A 13,174-nucleotide genomic window follows, 5' to 3' on the forward strand; every position below is an offset into this window, starting at 1 on the left:
AGATCACGCCACTGCACTCCAGCCTGGGTGATAAGCAAGACTCCATCTCAAACAAACGAACAAAAAAACCTATCACTTGAGTTTACTGATCAGTTTTACTTTTTTTCCCATTAAATGTTGTTTTTAATGTTGTTATGTTTTCTTTACATTCATTTTGCTAATCTCTTTCAAACACTTGGAAATGACACCTGAATTTTTTAAACATTTAATTGAATATATATTCACAAAAGTATAGAATTACAAAGGTATAATGCATCATTAATTTCTACACAATGCACACAACACATCTAAATCATTGCCCCTCTTCTCAAATGGTAGCACTATTCTCACTTCTAACAGTATAGATTAATTCTGTTTTTAAACTTTATAAATGAAATCATTTATTTGTTTATGTCTAGCTTTTTTGATTCAACATTATGTTTATGAGAGTCATCCACACTGTTGCAAAGAGCTGTAGTTCTTTTCCTTTTACCTAAAAGCACTCCATAATACAGGTTGAATATCTCTAATCTGAAAACCTGAAATCCAAAATGCTCCAAAAAAACCTTTTTGAGCATAGACATGACACTCAAAAAGGAAATGCTCACTGGAACATTTTAAATTTCTGAAGTATAATGCAAATAATGCAAAATCTGAAGAAATCTGAAATCCAAATCACTTCTGGTCCCAAATATTTCTGATACTTAACCATTATAGCATGGTTTATTCATGTATTCTTGTAGATAGACATTAGAGCTGCTTAATTCTGAGCTACTTCAAATGATGATGTTATATGGTTGTATTTAAGGGTATATCCTTAAGTTCAAATTTGGAATGCAATGCCAAATCGTTTTTCAAAACATATTTTTACTTTACACACTAAAAGTATATGCAAACTCTAGTTTCTCTAAATTCTCTTCGACATTTGGTATTGTAACTCTTTTTGGATTTAGCCATTCTGATGCATGTGTAGTGGCAGATTTAATTTCCATTTGCCTGATTATTAATGAGGATTAAAAACTTCAATTTTTTATATTTATTATCCATAGCACAGTCAGTTTTGTGAAGAGCCTGCTCAAGCCTCTTACCGATTTTTCTACTGGATTGTTTGAATTTTTGGAATTAATGTGTAAGAGAGTTCTTAATATATTTTGGATATAAGCCTTTTTTTTGTCAGTTACCTAAGTAGGAATTATCTCCTCTTATTCTCAGGATTGTTTTTGGGTGGGGGTAGGGGACAGGGCCCTGTTCTGTTGCCCAGACTGAAGTGCAGTAGCACAATCTTGGCTCACTGCAGCCTTGACCTGCAGGGCTCAAGCCTGCCTCAGCCTCCCAAATAGCTAGGACAAGAAGCATGTGCCACCATGTCCAGCGAATTCTTTAGTTTTCTGCAGAGATGAGGTCTTGCTATCTTGCTCAGGTTGGACGCAAGTGATTCTCCTGCCTTGGCCTCCCCAACGGCTGGGATTACATATGTGAGCCACTATGCCTAGCTTCCTTTGGAATTATTTTTAACTTCATTAAAAAAAAAAAAAAAAAATAGGGAATTTGGCAGCATGTAGTTAAATTATATAGGCATTTACCCTTTGACTTAGAAATCCCATTTCTAAAAATCCTCCTGGATGTATAACTCTACAAATATCTATTTTTAAAATTTTCTGGCTGGGCATGGTGGCTCATCCTAGCACTCTGGGATGCTGAGGAAGGTGGACTGCTTGAGACCAGCCTAGGCAACACATGGTGAAATCCTGTCTCTACAAAAAATACAAATATTCGCCAGGTGTGGTAGCACTCACCTATAGTCCAAGCTACTCAGGGGACTGAGGTGGGAGGAACACCCGAGCCTCGGGAGGTCAATGCCACAGTGAACCGTGATCTCGCCACTGCACTTCTGCCTGGGCAACAGAGACCTCGTCTCAAAAACACAACAAAACAAAAACCAAAATAAAAAAAAAAAATAAGTATAGAAAAGTTATAAAGGGTGGCTGGGTGCGGTGGCTCAAGCCTATAATCCTAGCACTATGGGAGGCCGAGACGGGCAGATCACGAGGTCAGGAGATTGAGACCATCCTGGCCAACATGGTGAAACCACATCTCTACTAAAATACAAAAAAAAAAAATTAGCCAGGCAAGGTGGCACGCACCTGTAGTCCCAGCTACTCGGGAGGCTGAGGCAGGGGAATTGCTTGAACCTCAGAGGCAGAGGTTGCAATGAACTGACAGAGTGAGACTCCGTCTCTAAAAAACAACAACAACAACAACAACAAAAAAGAAATGGTTCTCTAAACACTGAGACTTTATAGTGAACAAAAAAGAGGTACAGCCAGTGAAACAAAGTTGAAAGGAAATGGATACAGAGCTAAATGCAAATCATAAATTTAAAGGAGAAGTGAGACAGATCTTAATGTCAGAGCAAAAGAAAGTTTCCAAGACGGATGGAAAGTGAAAGAGAAAGAGAAGTTAAGGTACCCAAGGAACCACAGAAACCAATTGGCCTTGATATTCTCCCCAAAAATGTACCCTTTCAAAACCTTCCTACTTAACATTTATAAACAGACTGCACCTCTCATAGATCAGGGCTGTTTCTCACAAATAATCACATCTGTCTTTTCTCTCATCTTGGAGAACTTTCTGCACTGTCTTTAACTCTCCTTGTTTCACCTGAAAAGTCAAACCATGTCTGCATAGCTAGTACCCTGCTCTTGGAGAAAGATGAATGATGTGAGAATGTGCAAGGGATGGCCGGACGCAGTGGCTCAAGCCTGTAATCCCAGCACTTTGGAAGGGCGAGGCGGGCGGATCACGAGGTCAGGAGATCAAGACCATCCTGGGTAACACGGTGAAACCCTGCCTGTACTAAAAATACCAAAAAAAAAAAACACAAAAAAATTAGCTGGGCGTGGTGGTAGGCACCTGTAGTCCCAGCTATTCTGGAGGCTGAGGCAGGAGAATGGCGTGAACCCAGGAGGCGGAGCTTGCGGTGAGCTGAGATGCCACTGCACTCTAGCCTGGGTGACAGAGCGAGACTCTGTCTCAAAAAAAAAAAAAAAAAGAAAGAAAGAAAGAATGTGCAAGGGATAACAAATGCTTCCATGAATTAAGGGCTAAGATTTTGCTGTTGGGCATTCTGAACCTTCTCAGGTATAACTTAAACAGCACAATGTTCATAACAAAAACTTTCAAGTGAACCTAAACTGCAAATACTCTTTTCTCATTCACTGTGTACCAAAAGGGCTAGCAATTCTTCCCATGCAACCCAGGCTCAAGCTCGTATACATATTCAAGAAGCTCTAAGTCTTTTATCCATGGAGAAAACAAAGCCAGAACAATGAATAGATGTTCAATCTCATCAGAAAAATCACTAGGCAGTAAGGTCTACGAGATGGAAACAATGTTTCGCCTGTTTACCAATGCAGCCCATTAACAAGCAGAGAACCTAGAATATAGTTACTTAAGACATATTTGTTCCAGAAAAAAAACTAAATGAAAAGAATGGTACCAGCCTTACCTACTGCAACTAGATTCTTGTAGTTCTCCAGCATCACATCTCTGTATAAGTTTCTCTGAGTTTGATCCAGCAAAGTCCACTCCTCCTGGGTGAAGTCCACAGCCACATCCTCAAAGGTCACTGAGTCCTAAACCATCATACACATGCTGGCATCAAGCAAGTACCTTCTCCACTATGTTGACTGGACAATGAGGGACCTTGTCTTGGCATGCCTTGACAAGACTCTTTGGTCCCCTATCACTTGACAGTCCTCACTTTCTTCTTCTCTGTCTGTACATATTCACTGGTGATCTCATCTAGTCACACGGCTTGAAGAGCACCTCTTTCACCTAACTGAATATATCTCAGCACAACTAGATTGTGACTTCTTATTGTTCACTATTGACAGGTTTTATCACAATCCTGAGTACATTACAGACACTCAAATAAATGCTCTAGTGACAGCACAAATTCTGAGAAGCACAAGTACATTCTCTCCCTGTCTATCACAGCAAAATGAAAGCATATAATCAGCATGGATGAGAGTCAGACTGAATTAGTAAACACTGGGATAGTAGGATCATTTCCCTGTGAAATCTGTTAACCACGTGCGAGGCCTGTGGTCCGAAGGAGTTTGATGAGAGATGTAGTCCCTAAGCAGACCCTCTTTACTTGTAGGAGCTCTGTTCCACTAGGAGAAAACACATCTATATGGTAATAAGAAGCATATGCTTCTACAGAAAAAGCAATTTCCTACTTACCTGAGAGTAATTTGTCAACCACCCAGCCACCATCCTTTCCTCTTCAAATTTTGCCTCATGAAGACAGAAAAAGTCTTGAGAAAGATGATCTTGAGAAGAAGAAATAAAACCTGAGAATCCAGGCTGCTGATAGCTTCCATACTCAAAAGCCAAGAAGCCACCTCATACTAATACTAAGCGGACACACATTCATTATTACAATAAAATGCCTGAGCAGCGTGTCTCACCTGAAGCCAGAAAATATGCTTCAGGCTTTGATGACCAGGAGAATGAGTTTAACAATCCCATTTTATAAGGAATAAAAAGTCTGGAGAAGTTAACATTTTCCTTATTTGCCAAAAATGAAACTCATCATGTGATTAAGCTGAACATCTTCCACAAAAGCCTGCGTACTTACCCCTCCTTCCCAAATCTCAGGATTTAGACCACAGAATATTCATATCTACTTTAGCCCCTTCTAGATATCTCAAAAGCAGGGCCATTTAGACTCTAAACCCTAATCACAAGACAAGCTGTTCACAGACTGGTTAAAGCAGGGTCTCGAAGGACCATTAACATGGACTTACCACAAAGGGAAAGATCAATGGCCAGCATCCTGTGAGTCTAACAGTGAAATGTACCTGAATATCTTGTTCCCAAAGTCTCTTCAAGACATTGTCTGAACTTATGGGTAGGTCAATCTCAATTCCTCTTGATTAAGTAGTAATGGGAGTCTTGTCTCATACCATCAATCTTTAAGCAACAGGCATTACTCATCTATCATCAAGAGCCATTCATTAGCCATCTCTCTGCAGAAGATAAAGTTGTTCATGTGAATGCCACTACAGTATTATGCCACGTGGACAAATAATAACAAATGCCATTTACCTGGTACCCATGTGCCAGAAACAGTGGTAGGATAAGTTCATACAATTATCAAAGCAGTTTTTGTTACTATCGTATTAGTTAAGGAAACCTAATAAGCTCAGACACTAATTGACCCAACATCACCAATTAGGAAGTGTGAGCCAGGATAAGAATGCAGGTTACTCTAACAAACCTAAACTCTTGAGGTTCCTCTTATTCTCCAACGTGACCATGAGATGGTCATGAAATGATGTGTGGAAAGGTTAACTCAACAGGCCTGGGATGCCCAAACCCTGCACTCTCCTGAGAAAGATCTGTCTTCAGGACTGACACTTGGCTCAGTTTGTGAGAGATGACCTGTTAGCCTGTGGAATATCTTGCCTGATAAGTGTATATTTTTGTATGGTTGAGATATTGAGCCAAACTATATTAGCGTGACCAGATTGTGTATGCTAACCATATGATTTATGCTGAAGGCTTGTTTTTGTATGCCCGAGGCTTCTGGCAATAACGCATGAATTTGAACTGTTGATGGGATGGACATAAGTGTATGAAGTAAGTCATTCAGGTGCTGTATGCCTACGGTACTAAGCCTTGGTAAAAATCCTGGACACCAAAGCTCAGGTGAGCTTCCCTAGTCGGCAACAGTTTACATGAATACTACACACTTTTACTAGGAGAATTAAGCACCGTCCATGTGACTACACGGGAGAGAAGCCTGGTTTCTTCCACACTTCATTCATCTTTTCCCTTTGCAGATTCTAATCTGTACCCTTTTATTGTAATAAACTGTAAGTGTAGGTTTAATAGCTTCTGAGTCCTGTGAGTGCTTCTATCATTGAGCATGAGGGTGGTGGTCTTGAGGACTCCCAACACAAACGGTTTATTGAATTTAGACATCTTTAGCTCCTCCAGCTGGCAAAGTCATGTAGGCCAGGTGGCTTCCCTTCAAGTCCTTATCTCTGGCTTATGCTTTCATTCACTCTACAAATATTTATGAAGGACCTTATCTTCGTAAGGTAATATACTAGACACTTAGGATAGTCAACTATACAAAAAATGTCCTAGACCTTAGGTATCTCACATTCTAAAGTGCTAAGTAGATAATAAACACATAAATAAGTTTTTCTTTTTTGAGATGGAGTTTCGCTCTTGTTGCCCAGGATGGAGTTCAGTGGGGCAATCTCAGCTCACTGCAACCTCTGCCCTCCCGGGTTCAAGCAATTCTCCTGCCTCAGCCTCCCAAGTAGCTGGGATTACAGGCATGTGCCACCACGCCCAGCTAATTTTGTATTTTTAGTAGAGACAGGGTTTCCCCCTGTTAGTCAGGCTGGTCTCGAACTCCCGAACTCAGGTGATCTGCCCGCCTTGGCCTCCCAAAGTGCTGGGATTATAAGCGTGAGCCACCGTGCCCGGCCATAAATATGTATTATGTCAATTGGTGACAAGTGCTATGGAAAAAAGTAGACGAATGGATAAGTAATATCATCTTCCACCTCTCCTACCACACACACATAAAAATGTATATTTACAGACTCAGAACTGGTTCTGGGCAAGAAAATAGAAGAAAGTAACCATAAGACACTTGAAAACTGACATCTGGCTTGCCTAAAAAATTGACACTCGGCCGGGTGCGGTGGTTCAAGCCTGTAATCCCAGCACTTCGGGAGGCCGAGACGGGCGGATCACGAGGTCAGGAGATCGAGACCATCCTGGCTAACACGGTGAAACCCTGTCTCTACTAAAAAATACAAAAAACTAGCCAGGCGAGGTAGCGGGCGCCTGTAGTCCCAGCTACTCAGGAGGCTGAGGCAGGAGAATGGCGTAAACCCGGGAAGCGGAGCTTGCAGTGAGCTGAGATCCGGCCACTGCACTCCAGCCTGGGCAACAGAGCGAGACTCCGTCTCAAAAAAAAAAAAAAAAAAATTGACACTCAACTTTTTATCCAAAGCAATAGAGTAACACTAATGGTTCACAAAAGAAACTCAGAATACTGACAAGGCTAACGCCTAGCTGTAGCCAATTAAGTAATTTCTTTACTTTGCTTCCATATTCAGTCTATAAAACCCAGTTGGGCATGCTGCTACAGCAGAGCCCCTGAACCTCTTCTGGTTTTGACTGCTGCCTGATTCACGAATCCTTTAATGCTTAACTATTACATTTATCTAAAGTTTTTCTTTTAATATTCATAGGTCCTAGCAGAGGGTAGAAAATGTATGGGGTGTGGCTCATGCCTGTAATCCCAGCACTATGGGAGGCCAAAGCAGGCAGATCACTTGAGCTCACAAGTTTGAGACCAGCCTGGGCAACATGGTAAAACCCCGTCTCTACAAAAAACACAAAAATTAGCCAGGTGTGGTGGTGCATGTCTGTAGTACCAGCTACTTGGGAGGTGGGAAGGTGGCTTGAGCCTGGGAGGCAAAGGTTGCAGTGAGCCGAGATCATGCCACTGCACACCAGTCTGGGCGATAGAGCCAGACTTTGTCTCAACAAAAAAGAAGAAAAAGAAAAAAGAAAATGTATGGGGTGGATGAAATGCTGAATCACACATTATGCAAAAGTTTATCTATTTTATACTTTTCTGGGGGTATGGGAGAGACAGGGCTTTACTCTGTCCCCAAGGCTGGAGTGTAATAGTAGGATCAAGCTCACAGCAGCCTTGAACTCCTGGGCTCAAGCAATCTTCCTGCCTCAGCTTTCTGAGTAGCTAGGACTTCAGGCACAAGCCCCCACCACACCTGGCCAATTAAAAAAAATTTTTTTTGGTAGATAGAGATTGGTGGTAGGGCTGGAATGGAGAAGGGGTTCCTCACAATGTTGGGAAGACTGATCTTGAATTCCTGGGCTCAAGCGATTCTCCCGCCTTAACCTCCCAATGTGCTGGATTACAGGTGTTAGCCACATGACCAACCAATTGTTTGTTTGTTTGTTTTTGAGACAGAGTCTCGCTCTGTCACCTAGGCTGGAGTGCAGTGGTGCCATCTCGGCTCACTGCAAGCTCCGCCTCCCGGGTTCACACCATTTTCCTACCTCAGCCTCCAGAGTAGCTGGGACTACAGGCGCCCGCCACCACGCCTGGCTTATTTGTTTTGTATTTTTAGCAGAGACGGGGTTTCACCGTGTTAGCCAGGATGGTCTCGATCTCCTGACCTCGTGATCCGCCCGCCTTGGCCTCCCAAAGTGCTGGGATTACAGGCATGAGCCACCGCGACCGGCAATGGCCAGCCAATTTTATACTTCTAAAAAACCTATCATTTGGCTGGGCACGGTGGCTCACGCCTGTAATCCCAGCACTTTGGGAGGCCGAGGCGGGCAGATCACCAGGTCAGGAGATCGAGACCATCCTGGCTATCACGGTGAAACCCTGTCTCTGCTAAAAATGCAAAAGATTAGCCGGGCGCAGTGGCAGGCACCTGTAGTCCCAGCTGCTTGGGAGGCTGAGATAGGAGAATGGCATGAACCTGGGAGGCAGAGCCTGCAGTGAGCCGAGATCACGCCACTGCACTCCAGCCTGGGTGATAAGCAAGACTCCATCTCAAACAAACAAACGAACAAAAAAACCTATCACTTGAGTTTACTGATCAGTTTTACTTTTTTTCCCATTAAATGTTGTTTTTAATGTTGTTATGTTTTCTTTACATTCATTTTGCTAATCTCTTTCAAACACTTGGAAATGACACCTGAATTTTTTAAACATTTAATTGAATATATATTCACAAAAGTATAGAATTACAAAGGTATAATGCATCATTAATTTCTACACAATGCACACAACACATCTAAATCATTGCCCCTCTTCTCAAATGGTAGCACTATTCTCACTTCTAACAGTATAGATTAATTCTGTTTTTAAACTTTATAAATGAAATCATTTATTTGTTTATGTCTAGCTTTTTTGATTCAACATTATGTTTATGAGAGTCATCCACACTGTTGCAAAGAGCTGTAGTTCTTTTCCTTTTACCTAAAAGCACTCCATAATACAGGTTGAATATCTCTAATCTGAAAACCTGAAATCCAAAATGCTCCAAAAAAACCTTTTTGAGCATAGACATGACACTCAAAAAGGAAATGCTCACTGGAACATTTTAAATTTCTGAAGTATAATGCAAATAATGCAAAATCTGAAGAAATCTGAAATCCAAATCACTTCTGGTCCCAAATATTTCTGATACTTAACCATTATAGCATGGTTTATTCATGTATTCTTGTAGATAGACATTAGAGCTGCTTAATTCTGAGCTACTTCAAATGATGATGTTATATGGTTGTATTTAAGGGTATATCCTTAAGTTCAAATTTGGAATGCAATGCCAAATCGTTTTTCAAAACATATTTTTACTTTACACACTAAAAGTATATGCAAACTCTAGTTTCTCTAAATTCTCTTCGACATTTGGTATTGTAACTCTTTTTGGATTTAGCCATTCTGATGCATGTGTAGTGGCAGATTTAATTTCCATTTGCCTGATTATTAATGAGGATTAAAAACTTCAATTTTTTATATTTATTATCCATAGCACAGTCAGTTTTGTGAAGAGCCTGCTCAAGCCTCTTACCGATTTTTCTACTGGATTGTTTGAATTTTTGGAATTAATGTGTAAGAGAGTTCTTAATATATTTTGGATATAAGCCTTTTTTTTGTCAGTTACCTAAGTAGGAATTATCTCCTCTTATTCTCAGGATTGTTTTTGGGTGGGGGTAGGGGACAGGGCCCTGTTCTGTTGCCCAGACTGAAGTGCAGTAGCACAATCTTGGCTCACTGCAGCCTTGACCTGCAGGGCTCAAGCCTGCCTCAGCCTCCCAAATAGCTAGGACAAGAAGCATGTGCCACCATGTCCAGCGAATTCTTTAGTTTTCTGCAGAGATGAGGTCTTGCTATCTTGCTCAGGTTGGACGCAAGTGATTCTCCTGCCTTGGCCTCCCCAACGGCTGGGATTACATATGTGAGCCACTATGCCTAGCTTCCTTTGGAATTATTTTTAACTTCATTAAAAAAAAAAAAAAAAAATAGGGAATTTGGCAGCATGTAGTTAAATTATATAGGCATTTACCCTTTGACTTAGAAATCCCATTTCTAAAAATCCTCCTGGATGTATAACTCTACAAATATCTATTTTTAAAATTTTCTGGCTGGGCATGGTGGCTCATCCTAGCACTCTGGGATGCTGAGGAAGGTGGACTGCTTGAGACCAGCCTAGGCAACACATGGTGAAATCCTGTCTCTACAAAAAATACAAATATTCGCCAGGTGTGGTAGCACTCACCTATAGTCCAAGCTACTCAGGGGACTGAGGTGGGAGGAACACCCGAGCCTCGGGAGGTCAATGCCACAGTGAACCGTGATCTCGCCACTGCACTTCTGCCTGGGCAACAGAGACCTCGTCTCAAAAACACAACAAAACAAAAACCAAAATAAATGCTCTCATATATTCATATTAGAATGTAAAACTTCCAAGGGTTGATCCTTCTCTCTTAAAACACAAGCCACATAGCTATAAAATCATACCTTTTAAAAATACATCAGAGAGCCAAGAATGCAGATACACCTAGATAATAAGCTTTGATAAGAAAGAATATACCCATGATTTTTCTCAATCTTGGATGAGTGCTGAGAGAAGGAATCTGCCACACATGAAGGTATAAAGAAATCATCATTAAATCTTACCAAAATTTGACAGCAGTGTGGTTGATAGACCACATTAGAATTTTGAGACATCTCAGTTACAGAAATCACAGTGATGAATCCATCCACAGACTCTCACAAGTCTTCACCTAATATCAGACCATAGTATATTTAAGGCTGGGATAAGGCAGGATCACTGAGGTGCATGTAGTCTCCCTGATGACCAAGGCAGCCATCCCCAAAAGCAAGTGGCAGGGCAAAGGGGTGAAGATAAATCCATTTAAGGCATTCTAGGCCCTCAGCTATCACAGGCTGATTGCAGAGCAGAGTTAATACAAACCCTCAATAAAATTTTAGCAAAATGAATACAGTGATATATATACACACATACATATGTATACCTCTATATATGAAGAGATAATACATCAAGTTAGAACATATCCCAGAAATGCGAGGTATTCAAATGTAAATCAATTTAATGCAACATATTGGCAGGCCAGAAAATCAGATGATCTCATGAGATGCAGAAAAGGAATTTGACAAAATTCATTAACCATGATTGTTTTTAATGAAGTTCAATAAGGCCAAGAAAAATTTTCAGCCTAATAAAGGGCATCTACAAAAATGCCAAAGCTAACATTATACTTTAAGGTGACAAAAATGGTTGCTTTTAAACTGTATTATAAATGAATAACAAAACCATATTGAAAGATAAAAATAACTCATATAAGTGAATTTGGAAAACGGTATTTTGAACATATAATCTAAGCCTAAATTATTATAAAAGAATCACACAAAAATAACTCAGTTAATAAATCTGTTTTCCACAGGGGTCTGAATTAGCAATTCAGAGCTACCTTATTTGTATTTTAAGATTCAGTAAGTAATATATCACAGAGAATGTCAGTAAAACGGCAGAGTAGGAAGCCCTACCTCTCTGTTCACTCATGGAAACACGTAACAACAATACTGGAACCAAAATACCTTGAAGATAAATCCATAATCAAACTAATAATTGCAAGCAACCCCAGAGGAGCACAAACTGAGAGCAGCTGTATTTATATGGGTAAGAACAATTTTCAACTTACCCTCATCAGCCCTTCCCCCAAACCAGCTCAGCTCAGTTGCTCTGACTGATTATTTCTTCATGGGAAGAAGTGAGATTGGCTACTTGACCTCCTGACCTCTCAGAGGAGGTCAAGGAGGTCCAAGGAGTTAGTAGCCATCTTGTCTCATACTGAGGTGCTGATCATCTGAGAAAACAATGAGGCAGACATCCTCTAACCTCTGCTCTGTATGACTGAGACGCTTTTCTGTGGAGAGAGAGAGAGAAGATGTACTTGTCACCAACCTTATGGTACACTCCTGTAGGGGTCAGTCCTTATCTTGTCTCATATGGAGCACGGCTCATGGATGAAGGTCTTTCCCAGTCAAGACTAACTCATAAAGACTGAGAGAAATACCTACCACTACAATTCACAGACAGCAAAGCAAACCTACAAATAGCATGAAAAATCAATAAGAAACCATGACACAAAGGAAGAAAACAAATATTCAGTAGCCAACCCAAAAAACCCAAAAGAAATGGAGACCTGTGAATCACCTGAGAAGGAAGTCATAATAATCATCTTAAAGATCAGTTGAGTTAAATTACAGCAGAGATACATAACTATATGAGGTCAGAAAAATAATAGATGAATGAAGTGAGAAATTCAACCCAGAGATTGAAATGACAAAAAACAAAAGAGAAATACTGGAGCTGAAGAGTACAATAACTGAACTGAAATATTAACTAGAGGGGTCCAAGAGCAGACATCATCAAGCGGAAGAATCAACAAAATAAAAAATAGATTATAGTCAGTCAAAGGAACAAAAAGAAAAAACAATGAAAAAGAGTGAAGAAAGCCTAAAGAACCTGTGGAACCCTGCCAAGTGAATATAAGCATTAAAGAAGTTACAGAGGGAGCAGAAACAGAAATGAGTAAAAGCCTATTTAAAGAATAGCTATAAATCTTCCAAATCTGGGGAGACAGAGGCACCCATATTCATGAATCCCAAAGCTCCCAAAAAGGTTTAACTGAAAGAGATCTAAACTGAGACACATTACAGTCAACTTGTCAAAAGGCAAAGACAAAGAGAATTTCGAAAGTAGCAAGAGAAAAATGACTCGCTACATACAAAGAAATCTCCATAATATTACCCATTGATTTCTCAGCAGAAACCTTGCAAACCAGGAGACAGTAAAATGGCATATTCAAAAAGTCATCAATTGCAAAGACTGCAAGAGAAGACAGGAATAAAAGAACTATAAGACAGCCAGAAAACAATGAACTAAATGGTAATTACAAGTCATCGTCTATCAACAATTACTTTAAATGGATTAAATTCCCCAATGAAAAGACACAGAATGGCTGAATATGGTTAAAACAAACAAACAGGTGGGGCGTGGCGGCTCATGCCTGTAATCCCAGCACT

The 13,174-nt window shown here is 40.4% G+C and overlaps 1 protein-coding gene across 4 annotated transcripts in view; it reads right to left on the bottom strand.

Moving 5' to 3' along the window:
* Positions 1 to 13,174, bottom strand: part of ZNF559 (zinc finger protein 559) — a 25,819-nt gene that overhangs the window by 4,606 nt on the left and 8,039 nt on the right. For 2 of the 4 annotated variants that reach the window (XM_011954909.1, XM_011954911.1), the window contains exons 3-4: positions 4,228 to 4,316; positions 3,488 to 3,614 (exon numbers count right to left, since the gene is read on the bottom strand). The exons of 1 other annotated variant lie outside the window; for it this stretch is intronic. In XM_011954909.1, the coding sequence (XP_011810299.1) occupies positions 3,488 to 3,614; positions 4,228 to 4,260 (160 nt within the window). In that variant the 5' untranslated portion in view covers positions 4,261 to 4,316. Of the gene's footprint in view, positions 1 to 3,487; positions 3,615 to 4,227; positions 4,317 to 4,793; positions 5,016 to 10,340; positions 10,440 to 11,632; positions 11,684 to 13,174 lie in introns of all 4 variants that reach the window. One more of the 4 variants, XM_011954908.1, reaches the window with a different exon arrangement.

Source organism: Colobus angolensis, unplaced genomic scaffold, assembly GCF_000951035.1.
Source record: "Colobus angolensis palliatus isolate OR3802 unplaced genomic scaffold, Cang.pa_1.0 Scaffold39, whole genome shotgun sequence".
Lineage (NCBI taxonomy): Eukaryota > Metazoa > Chordata > Mammalia > Primates > Cercopithecidae > Colobus > Colobus angolensis.